The sequence below is a fragment of the Crotalus tigris genome, unplaced genomic scaffold, assembly GCF_016545835.1.
Source record: "Crotalus tigris isolate CLP2741 ecotype Arizona unplaced genomic scaffold, ASM1654583v1 scf7180000018759.1681925, whole genome shotgun sequence".
NCBI lineage: Eukaryota > Metazoa > Chordata > Lepidosauria > Squamata > Viperidae > Crotalus > Crotalus tigris.
Genome location: NW_024097185.1, coordinates 1,208,719 through 1,220,810, shown reverse-complemented (window position 1 = coordinate 1,220,810; position 12,092 = coordinate 1,208,719). Strand labels below are relative to the sequence as shown.

Sequence of the window (12,092 nt, the reverse complement as noted above, 5' to 3'; positions counted from 1 at the left end):
ATGTGATCCCTTATCAATCAGCAAGAGTTCTGGCTCCCAGGTGTCTTTTATACAGGTAACAAGCTGAGATTAGGAGCACTCTCTTAAAGGGAGTACTCCTAATCTCAGCTTGTTACCAGTATAAAAGACATCTGTCCATAGAAGCAATCAATCAATCAAATTCCAAACTCTCCAGCTTGGTGAGAAGGTGACCACAGTTGGTATGATTATTTGCAAATGGAAGAAACACAAAATAACTGTCAATCTCCCTCGGTCTGGGGCTCCATGAAAAATCTCACCTCGTGGAGTTTCAATGATCATGAGAACGGTGAGGAATCAACCCAGAACTACACGGGAGGATCTTGTCAGTGATCTCAAGGCAGCTGGGACCATAGTCACCAAGAAAACAATTGGTAACACGCTATGCCGTGAAGGACTGAAATCCTGCAGCACTCGCAAGGTCCCCCTGCTCAGGAAAGCACATGTACAGGCTCGTCTGAAGTTTTCCAATGAACATCTGAATGATTCAGAGAACTGGGTGAAAGTGTTGTGGTCAGATGGGACCAAAATTGAGCTCTTTGGCATCAACTCCACTCACAGTGTTTGGAGGAGGAGAGATGCTGCCTATGACCCCAAGAACACCATCTCCACCATCAAACATGGAGGTGGAAACATTATGATTTGGGGATGTTTTTTTTCTAAAGGGACAGAACAACATCAAAGGGACGATGGATGGGGCCATGTACCGTCAAATCTTGGGTGAGAACCTCCTTCCCTCAGCCAGGGCATTGAAAATGGGTCATGGATGGATATTCCAGCATGACAATGACCTAAAACTCACGGCCAAGGCAACAAAGGAGTGGCTCAAGAAGAAGCACATTAAGATCCTGGAGTGGCCTAGCCAGTCTCCAGACCTTAATCCCACAGAAAATCTGTGGAGGGAGCTGAAGGTTCGAGCTGCCAAATGTCAGCCTTGAAACCTTAATGACTTGGAGAGGATTTGCAAAGAGAGTGGGTCAAAATCCCTCCTGAGATGTGTACAAGAAATGTCTGACCTCTGTGATTGCCAACAAGGATTTTGCCACCAAGTACTAAGTCATGTTTTGCGAAGGGATCAAATACTTATTTCACTCATTAAAATGCAAATCAATTTATAACTTTTTTGAAATGTGAGAACCTCCTTCTGGATTTGGTGTTATTCTGTCTCTCACTGTTAAAATAAACTATCATTAAAATTATAGACTGATCATTTCTTTGTCAGTGGGCCAACATACAAAATCAGCATTTTTTCCTCATTGTACTTGTAACCAGCATGCCATTTTAACACACATACTGTAGTAGTAATTGTTGGTTATTTTATGTATTATGTATTATGTGCTTATAACTAAGCATAGTACAAATACTGGAAAGGTTCTACTGTTGTGTACCTTTGCATAAAAATAAAAAACTTTTAGCTATAACTGTATGCTGTTTTACATATGTCTAGAACAAAGTTGTCTACAGTCTGATTCTATTTATTTGGCTTGTTTTTGAGCAATATAAATTAATTGTAGATCCTTAACATAAACTTAAAATTTATTCCACTATTTGTCAAATAAGCAAAACAAAACAACTAGCATTTGCACACAAAGGAAAAAGCAGACAAAATGCACCCATACTATACTTCGCCGACATGTTTATTTTTCCTTGCCTGCAATTCTCCACTATTTTTAAAAAGATTCTGAAAATACCTTTGGCACTTTGTGAAGGCCAGAGACATTAATGAAAATAACAGTGGCAATGGGAGTGGAAGTTTGATAGTCCCATATAATAATCAACCAGTTAGTTAAACTAATTATACTTAATTAATGAAAATATCAGGATGTGCAAGGAATCTGATGGGTGCAAAATATGCTGTGTGTAGTCATCATCTTAGAAATCCATGCCTTTGATATAACGCCAAAATATGAATTATTAATTATAATTATTCTACATTTACCACAGTAATTACATTCCAGGGATCCTCCACAAATAATAGACAATATGTTTTTAAAAACAAATAATATGTAAGTGGAAGTATGGACTTTCTTTGGAAAGATATAGCTTTGCATATAGTTTTTTGGATATAGTTCTTTGATGTTTGTGTGTGTGTGCATATGTATGTGTGTGTGTGTGTGTGTGTGTGTGTGTATACACACACACACACACACACAGTGCTTTTTTTTTCTAAAAAAAAAAAAGGTGCCGGAACTCACACACATCATACAACCCGCCTTGCCTACCCTACAAGGTTCCACCCAAAAAAGGTGCTGGAACTCCGTTCTGGGCATTCTATGACAAAAAAAGCCGTGTGTGTGTGTGTGTGTGTGTGTGTGTGTGTGTGCGTGTGTGTGTATTTGTGGCTGACAAAGAGTTAGTGCCACAAAAATTTTGAATTTACAATATTCACAGTATGTGACGTCTGCCTGCAAAACATGCTCCTAAATTGGAGCGAAACGCAGAACAAACTGATTTATCCTATACTTGGTAGACCGGGTGCTCCAGCCAACACACACACACACACACACACACACACACACACACACACACTTCTTTGGAAGATATATGTGTCTTTCAAAAACCTATGTTACATGTTTAATGTGTATAAAGATATGCAATACACAACAATTATAATAGGATCAAGATCAAATAATCAAAATCAAATAATCAGCATGCAAAGCAATGTCCTAGAATATTACCCCATTGTGTGGCAGGTATTAATAAGCATCCAGAATTGAATTTAAGGAAGTTTTTGTCACTATAACAAACTTCAGGTTTGAAAGGTTGATGAAAGAGAATAAAGATTACTTTATTTCCTCTTTTAAGAGCAAGTAAAGCAAAAAGGAGACTTCGTATGTTAAAAGTTAAAATTATATATTGTGGAAACTGAAGGCCATTTTAAGGGGAAGATATATTTTGCAAATTATTCATTCTGCAATTGAACTCAAAATCCTTATCTTTGTAGCTCCCTTATAGAAGTCAAGATAAACTTGTTAAAAAAATCTTATAACAGTTATGCTGTGACCTAGTCATTAGTAGATTTATAATAACATATTTTAATTTGTTTAGAATTCTCAGTGCAGACAGAATTTTGTGATGTTCATCAGGAATGGAAGCCCTCTTTTCTCAGCAATGAAGAATTCACTCAACTGATGTTGGAGGTGAAAATTGCAATTTTTACAAAACTTTGAATATGAATGATCCTCTAAAGAAGTTGTCTCCTCAAGATATATTGACTTGATTTCCCATCACTGGTGGCTTGTGAATTGATCAGCATGCCTGGAATATTTCCAGTTTTAGAATATTTAATTGAAAAAATCTGGTGGTATTCTATAAACTGGGTGTCATGCCATTAAAGAACTTCAAGGCAAGAATTCTTCCTTAAAGAACATTTTATTCAGGAAACAAAGTATCGGTACTACATAGTTGAACCCAAAACTAAATTCCCTTCCCCCAGATACAAAGTAACAAGTTGCAATTCCAACCCCCGTGAAGCAGTCATAAATCACATTCTCCAATTAACCTGAAGCACGGGCTCCCTCTCTAGCTCCTCAGCCCGCCAAAATGTTATCGGTTTGTGTCCTTGAGTTCCCACAAAGTTGTATTATTATTATCGCTAGCTGAGCTCAAGCATTCACCCCATTCCCCTTCTACACCTGATTTCTAAACAGCAGAAAAAGCAAGCTAAAAGCAGAGTAAAAATGGCTGAATTTCCCTCAGTTGTCAGAGCGGGAACATCCATTGTCATAGTGTTGACACTGGGTATTTTAGTTTGTAACTATAGTTCATGGTGGATTTTTGTAAGAGAAAAATAAGTAGAAAGCCATTATGTATGCATGCCAAGTAATTATAGAAAATGATTGCCAAGAACATAAAACAAAATATAAGCTACATGTAGTCCTTGGGTTACGATAGCAACTGGGAAGGGAATTACTGTCACAATTTAGTCATAATGTGCAATATTACTTGACTATATTGGCTATTTATAGGATACCTATATGTTATATAAATCTTTTGGTGCAAGTAGGAATAAATAAATGCTGTAAACCACTCAATTTTATCTTGAAGGTGTAGGCAGTTTATAATCCAGGTTTGGATATAAATTCTTAAAGTGTACAGGCTGCATATAGTTTGCATGTATTTTTGATCATTCCAAAAACTCTGGCCAAAACCTCTGCTTCTTCTAATCTCTGGAATTCACATATATAACTTCTATGTTCAGAGTGCTCTGCAACTTGTTTGCATTTCTCAATAGACAACACAAGCATCATTTTCCTATCTCCTTTTAGAGAATTAATATACTTTTTTCCCTATAGGCACTGGATGGGTTTGTTATAGCAGTCACCACTGATGGAAGCATCGTGTATGTTTCTGATAGCATCACACCTCTTCTTGGACACTTGCCAGTGAGTGGTTCAAATGTATCTTACTTACCCTGCACCAACACTCTTAAAGGGACTCTTTAAAAAAACATAAATACTGTTAAGTACTGTCATGAACTTTACTTTGACCAACTTAAGAAAAACTAGTAGATGAAATCTTGGACATCTGCAGGAATTTGCCTTTTATGTGTGTGTGTCATGATTTGTGTAAAAAGAGATGGAGCTTACAATGCCACAATTCTGATTAAATCTCTTTGCTGTTTTTTTGTGGTTATGTAGAATTTTGCAACGCAAATTTGGAAGCCCTTGAAAAGAGGCAACATTATGGAAGTGTTGTTAGAAAGGAATGTGAGAGTTGAGGGTATATACAAGATTTGGAAAAACTAAACATTCTATACTAGGAATAAAAAATGTGATATTGAGGCTGAGATCAGAAATTCTGGCAATTGAATTATGAAGGCACAGACTATTCCAAGTGGATGAGAAACTGGAAAACCTATATGATTATACAGGAAATTGAGAGATAAGACTTAAAAGAATATAACATGAAAAAAGGCAAGGATAAACACAGTAGAGTTCCCAGACTTGTTAGACTTGTCTCAGGTAAGATAAAGTCCAAAATGACAGAAAAATCCTGAGGCAACCTAACAAAAACAGAGTTTATTTGACTTTGATTCAATGCAGTGAAAAACAAAGACTTGTCAATGTGTTAAATAAGATATATCAATTATCTCTCTTTTGGCTGTACCTTCTCTCATTACTTTTCTATACAAGAAAAGTAAAAGTAAGAAGGAACTTACAGCCCAGAATAAGTAAGGAGATGCTACTTCAAGTTTCCAGGCACAGATGAATTATATACCAGAGTGATAATGGAGCTTTCTGGCATTGTTAAGGATTTTTGGAGAACAGGTGAGATGCGAGAAGATTGGATACAGGCAAATGTTCTTATTGTTCATTCAAGAATAAGAGATGGACTTGGAAGTCTGTCAGTATTAATAGATTCAGAACAGTTTCAGCACTCCTGAAACTTAGGGAGACAATCACCTTGATACTGAAATCAAATTATTCCTGTTTGGTTACTGCTTATGCCAGTACATAGGATAAAATAATAGGCATACAAGCAGATTTAATGTAAACATTAAAATTTTAATACTTTCAAAAGGATTGCAAAGAATGGGGGTGCCTATTTTTCTATCTTTGTTTTAATACAGTTTTGTCATTTTACAGTCTGAAGTCATGGATCAAAATTTGTTAAAATTCCTCCCAGAACAAGAACATTCAGATATTTATAAAATATTATCATCTCATATGCTTCTAATGGATACTGTTTCATCGGATTATCTAAAATGTGAGTGATTTAAAAAAGTTTGTAAATAACTTTCTAAGTTGGCTTAAGATATTGTGATCAGTGAAAAATTAAATAGGACAATAAATACTTTTAACCATTTAAAAGTACCATTTTAAAATTTCAAATTAAAGATATCTGTAGGAAACATTCATCTGTACAATTTAAAACTATTATTATATCTTAACATGAAATTGATTTCAAATACATTAATTGTAGTCTTAGTGAAGAAAAATTCTTAATGTCATCACAAATTAGACATGTTCATATGACTAAAATATTTTATGATTACATATTGAATTCCTTTAATAGGACTGTTTTCATAAAGTCTCAAAATATATGTTTCTTTAGTACAAATGATTTTTGAAACATGATATTATAAGAAAAAGATTATATGGGAAATAGATAAAGGTTTCACAATAAGAAGTTTAGATTTTAAAATTTATCTTTTTTATTTGTGAAAATGAGACATAGTAAAGAAAAGGGAAATGCCTTTTACATTCCATTGCTTTTCATTATCTTTAAGTCTGTGATTTATTTCATAGAATGGTACTGAATAATGGGATGTTAATCTAAATCCGTGATTTAAGTATGCATGAGAAATATCTATTTATAGTTCTGAACAACCTAGATTCATGCAAAGCTTCATTAAAACTTTGAAATATGAATCTTGTGCATCACTGAATTCACTGGGGATTTTCCTTTTGTGTAATTGTATAACTGTCAAGAAACTGTGTAATTAACAAATAATAATTATTTTACTAATGCCTTGTAGTATTTTATTTAAATTTTAGGTAATGAGGATTTAGAATTTTACTGCCATCTTCTACGAGGAAGTCTGAACCCAAAGGATTTTCCAACATATGAATACATAAAATTTGTAGGGAATTTTCTATCTTACAATCATGGTAAGAACGTTTCAGTTTTATAGGAAGAAATTATGACCACATTTACATGGTGAAATACAATTCTAAAAAGAACTATTTAAAATGTTTAAAAATACTTAAAAGGTATTTAAAAAAGAAGGGTTGCTGACATTCAACACTTGGATTAAGAAGAATATTTTCTAAAATGCAATTAGCACTTCATAGTTCAGATTGAAATTCCTAACATTTTGCTTAAGAAGCAAAAAAATATTGAGCTTTATAGGAATTAATTCAAAATGCATATGGTTATGACTGGAACTCAAACTGCAGATCAAAACAGATAGTCCATTGGCCACATGATTTTCTTTAATCAAAGAGTGTTTTCTACATACTGTCCACATCTTGTTCCTCCAGGACATGTTTCTTTCATCTGCTTCAGACATCTAGCATTCTTTTAGCCATAATATTTTAAATGCAGGAAAAATGAGCAACTCCTCTGAATAACACATTAATTCATCTTATTTGGGGGAACACTTTTGTTGTGTTCAGTTTTTTAATCTGTCATATTTGTACAATTTAATTAGCAGCTCAGTAAAAATTCTGATCTAGAATGCACAGTTAACCATTTTAAAATTACTAGCTAACTCTCTATAAGAAATATTTATCTTTTCCCATTTTATGAGAAAAGTAAATTTCTCCATGCTACATCGTTTCTCCTTTGTTTACATCAATGATACAGTATATTGCCCAATAAACATACAGTAACTGGAAAACCCCAAGTAAGAGGACTGCAAATATAATACTTCTTGTTAAATTGCCTTCATGGTAATTATTGTTTATTTTCCATTCATTTTTTTATTAAAAATGCTCCAAAGGTATAGTATTGACAGCACCTACCTGATTCCAAATAGCCAAGTTCGATAGAAGTGGTCAGTACTAGGACTGGAGCTCATTAAGAAATATCAGGGCTGTAGGCAAGATTGGGAAGTTAAAGAAACATCCCAGAATAAGGCAAACCTTTCTATACTGAGAAAACATGATATACATATCAGTATACTGAATATCAGAAATCAAGTTCAGCTTGAGAGAAATTTTATCTTTAAGATGTTAGAATTATCAACATACTTGGAACCAGCAGGATGGTTTCCTAGCTTTTCCTCCACTTTATTTATTTATTGACATTTTTATTAATTTTTGTTATTGTTTACACAAAAATGGTGATCTTTATCTAATTAAGTTGTATTGGTATTAATTGGTAAAATAGTGATTTATTAATTTTAAATTGGTAAGAGAGTGGCTTACTCATTTTAAAAGCTCAGCTTGGACATTTCAAAAGATCTTGGACAAGAACCATGATGAGGTTGTTGTTCAAGTGTGCACTGATGAGAATATAGATTTCCTGTTTATGACTAATTACTCATCATGATAGAAGTCTATAAATATGTCCTTCCTAGAGAACATATTAAAAAGCAAGGCATTTTTGAGTCACATATCTCCTGAAACATTCCAGTTAGTCCTCAAAAACTTAAAGTGTGTTGCAAGATGAAATAGAACTTTTATCATTGGTAAGTTGGTGAATGTTGAACTTTATGGATTACATATGAAACAAATGATAACTCCCAACCAACCCCCCCAAGATAAAACAAAAACTTTAGAAATGACCAAAACAGAGCCATCTCACAGTGTTTTGGAATAGCAAGTTAGCCCCTTCCCAATTACAGTACTATTCTGATTCAATTGACTTATTTTCACATCCGAACCTCATCTTTCCTGTCCACATTAGAAAACATGGGGCATTTACTACCGTACCACATGGCCTACATTTCTTATACATATTTATATGTACATATATGCAGCCAGAAAAGTACATTCAGATATAATGCTGTGGGATTTCCATATTAGTAAATTTCATGTGCATAAAAGGCATAACTCTTTGCCTTCTAATTTTCTTATCTAGTGCCTCTATCTGACTGTCACAGCTCTAAAGATGCTGTTCCTAGGGGTTACAGAAGACCACAAGGAAAACAAATCTGCTTTGTTGCTACTGTTCGGCTGGCCACCCCTCAGTTTTTAAAGGCAAGTTTGTCTGTCTTAGAATCTTACTAACAATAGTGATCCTACCGATGTCTAGGATTGTGCATGCCTTGCAAATGATTGAGAAGAAATACTCCAGAGAATTTGAGAATGAGCTCAGTACTTCTTCCTTTCATTAAAGCAGCCTGAAAGATGTGGCAACACTTTGAAAGTTATATTAATGTTATTGGCTAGGAATTCTGGAAGTTGTAGTACCAGCCTCCCTACAGAAAACCAAACCAGGAAGGCTGATATATATGCTCCTGAATGGAAATAAGTATAAATATGGAAAGCATTAAAAATAAATCAAGTTATTAACTGCAGATAACATTCCCAATCAAATTGTGAACATTGGATTTTTATCTTGGAGACTGGTTTCTTCTTACATATGTCACATTAATCAATTACGTCTTTTGTCCAATATTTTTTGCATGCATAGGCAAAATCAGAAATTAGTTTTGACTATGGTTAAGTCTGCAAAAAAATATTTTTAGTTTTTTTTAATGTTTTACATTATTTAGGCTGAAGCACAGGATCTAATTATTAAGGGATAAGACTCCTATTGGAGAATAATCTTTATTTGATCATAATGTATAGTAAGACTTTTTTCATGCATTCAGTCAACTCTTTTAATTTTACCTGAGTTAAATTGTATAGCATAAAGGAAAAGGGATTGCAGCAGCATTTATCTTCTGCAGTGCCTGTTAGCTTGTTGGGATGTAAGTGCTTCAGTTAAGCATATCTGACATGCTTTAAACAACATGCAAACCTAGAATACCTTCCGCTTCACAATTTTTTGTTCTTTTGTTCCTCTCTTGCGTCTTCTTGAGTCTTTATTGCCAGCAATATCTAACATATAACAATGACCCATAACACTTAGTCTTTTTTTCTAAAATAATAAAGTATTATAATAATCTCCCAAAATACATATATTTTTCATCAATTAAAACTAATAAACCAGATAGAGTAATGAGAATTTTTTTAAATATATAGTTGTTGTTTTTTAGCCTTTTATTTTCATTCTTTCATGTGCTTTAAGGAATGGATGAAATGGGGGGGGGGAAGGCACAACTGCAACTTAACAGAATTTAATTCTAATATAGGAAATGTGCATAGTTGAAGAATCTTTAGAGGAATTCACTTCAAGACATAGTTTGGAATGGAAATTTTTATTTCTGGATCACAGGTTAGTAAAAACAATGCCCGCCCTCTGATTATTGCTGTTGACATAAATTAAGTTTTATAAAATAGTGCTTTGTTTGTTCTATAAATAATTGTAAATAATTGTGCAATGGCATACATTATTAAAATTATCACTAAATCAAACATTTGTTAGTCAACAATTAATTTTTATAAGTTTTGGAAATATATAATGTATATTGTATGAGCTATTTGTATGTGTTGGTATAAAGTAGAATATATATATTATAAGAAAATAGAAATAAACCGATGTAGTTGCATTGGACTTTTAGGCAGAGAATATGCAGTATATAGATATATACTGTATTCCTAAAGTTCATGCAAAAACTAGAATCAAGAAAAATTTAAAAACAATATAATGCTGTATTCATAAGGGCATATTTTCTTAAATAAACAAAGAAATCCCATTGAATTGAATTTTCCAAGGTAACGTAATTATGGAGCTGTTGCATCAGATAAAGTAAATGTTAGATATTTTAGTCATCCCTCACCCTTCCTTTGTTAGAATTTTAAAATAAACTCATACTGTAGATATTCAGTGTTTCTTCAGTGTACATAGTGGATATGTAGCCAACAATGTTCTTTCTGTGAAGTAGAAATAGGTAATTTCTTTAAATTCAGAATGTCTATGGAGATTCTCACTCATCCAGGTCATGGTTGTACCAAAGGTGCTTTTTCAAGAGGCAAGTGGACTTTCTTGTTTTTCTTTGAAGATGTTTTGCTTCTCATCCAAGAAGCTTCTTCAGCTCTTCAACAGAAGCTTCTTGGATGAGAAGCAAAAAATCTTCAAAGAAAAACAAGAAAGCCCAGTGGCCTCTTGAGAAAGTACCTTTGTGACATTTAAATTCAGAAAGTGCGTTTAAAAAGGGGACAAAGCTGAAATGTTCCTTATTCCCTTTCCATTTCTCTTATTTTGGTAGGGTGGATTTGTAGGACAGTTTTAAGTCTAGATAAACTTAAAGCCATTTTTAAATATAATTGTGTTTTTAAAAATAAAACATAATCCAAATACCAAATTATCAGTAAATTGACTGATAAACTTTGGTTATCCAATTCTGGGTGATCCTTTAGCCATAAAAAGGGGACCACAGGTGCCTTAGGACAGGGCTTTTCAACCAGTGGTACGGGTACCACCTGTGGTACATTGGCACCTGGCAGGTGGTACGTGACCATCCTAGAAAAGTGGTAGCGGGGGGGGAATGAGCTGAACTGGTGGCAGCACCGCACAAGCCTGAGCAAGAGATGGCTAGAGCTGCAGGGCTCAGCGGAAGCGACAGGATCAGCGCCAGGCTCCAGCTGGAGCTCGGCGCTGATCCTGGTGCTTCTGCTGAGCCCTGAAGAAGCACCAGTCAGCTGGAATGTTGCAGCCTCTCCAGGGTCTTGTGATTTACATTCAGATGTTTGGCAACTGATTCATATTTATGACAGTCACAGTGTCCCAGGGTCATGTGAAGTGACCAAAACCTGTTGCAACCACCCATCAGACGGGGGAATAAAAACCAAACATCCCCCACCCCACCCCCACTGCCAATCCTCAACAGAAATACTCACAACAATGAAAACCTCAGACAAGAGGAAGAGCGCGGCCAAGCAGGCAGGCAGGTATCTTGCTTGGCTGTAGCTTGGAGGGCACTTTTTTCAGTGCCATTGTAACTTCAAACAGTCACTGAGTGAACTGTTGTAAGTCAAGGACCACCTGTACTTTAACACTCCCCCCCCTTTTTGTCATCAAGTTTTTGACACCTTGCTAGGTGACTGGTGGTACTTGGATGCTGCCATATCCTAAAAGTGGTACAATGGGTGAAAAGGTTGAAAAGCCCTGCTTAGGAGAAACAAAGGACCAAATATTTGCCACTTAAGCTTACTCACATAAGTAGCCTATCTTTAAATTTGGGCACCCTCCAGAATTTTATTCTTTTATATATTTTGAACATTTACAAGGTTGCCAACTGGGTAGTCAGAAAATGATGGAAAAGATTTGCAAGAGGAAGGTTGTAAAGATTATAAAAAATCAGCTCCCACTTTAACTCTGATTAACTTTCAGTTTTGACCCAGCTAGATAAATACTGCATAGTCTTAATAATGGAACCATTATTACTGTATATGTATCCTGTTTCTAATGTGTTATGTCTATCCTTTAGAACAGAGGTCCTAACCCCTGGTCCATGGACTGGTACTGGGCTGCGGCATGCCAGCAACCAGTCTGCACAAACAAGCAAAGCCCCATCC

General features: G+C 34.9%; 1 protein-coding gene across 4 annotated transcripts in view; it reads left to right on the top strand.

The window, feature by feature from the left end:
• NPAS2 (neuronal PAS domain protein 2) overlaps positions 1-12,092 on the top strand; it is an 89,352-nt gene that overhangs the window by 40,306 nt on the left and 36,954 nt on the right. For all 4 annotated transcript variants that reach the window (XM_039355803.1, XM_039355801.1, XM_039355802.1 and 1 more), the window contains 6 exons: positions 3,067-3,158; positions 4,314-4,403; positions 5,607-5,727; positions 6,519-6,632; positions 8,548-8,666; positions 9,767-9,849. In XM_039355803.1, coding sequence (XP_039211737.1) covers positions 3,067-3,158; positions 4,314-4,403; positions 5,607-5,727; positions 6,519-6,632; positions 8,548-8,666; positions 9,767-9,849 — 619 coding nt within the window. The remainder of the gene's footprint in view (positions 1-3,066; positions 3,159-4,313; positions 4,404-5,606; positions 5,728-6,518; positions 6,633-8,547; positions 8,667-9,766; positions 9,850-12,092) is intronic.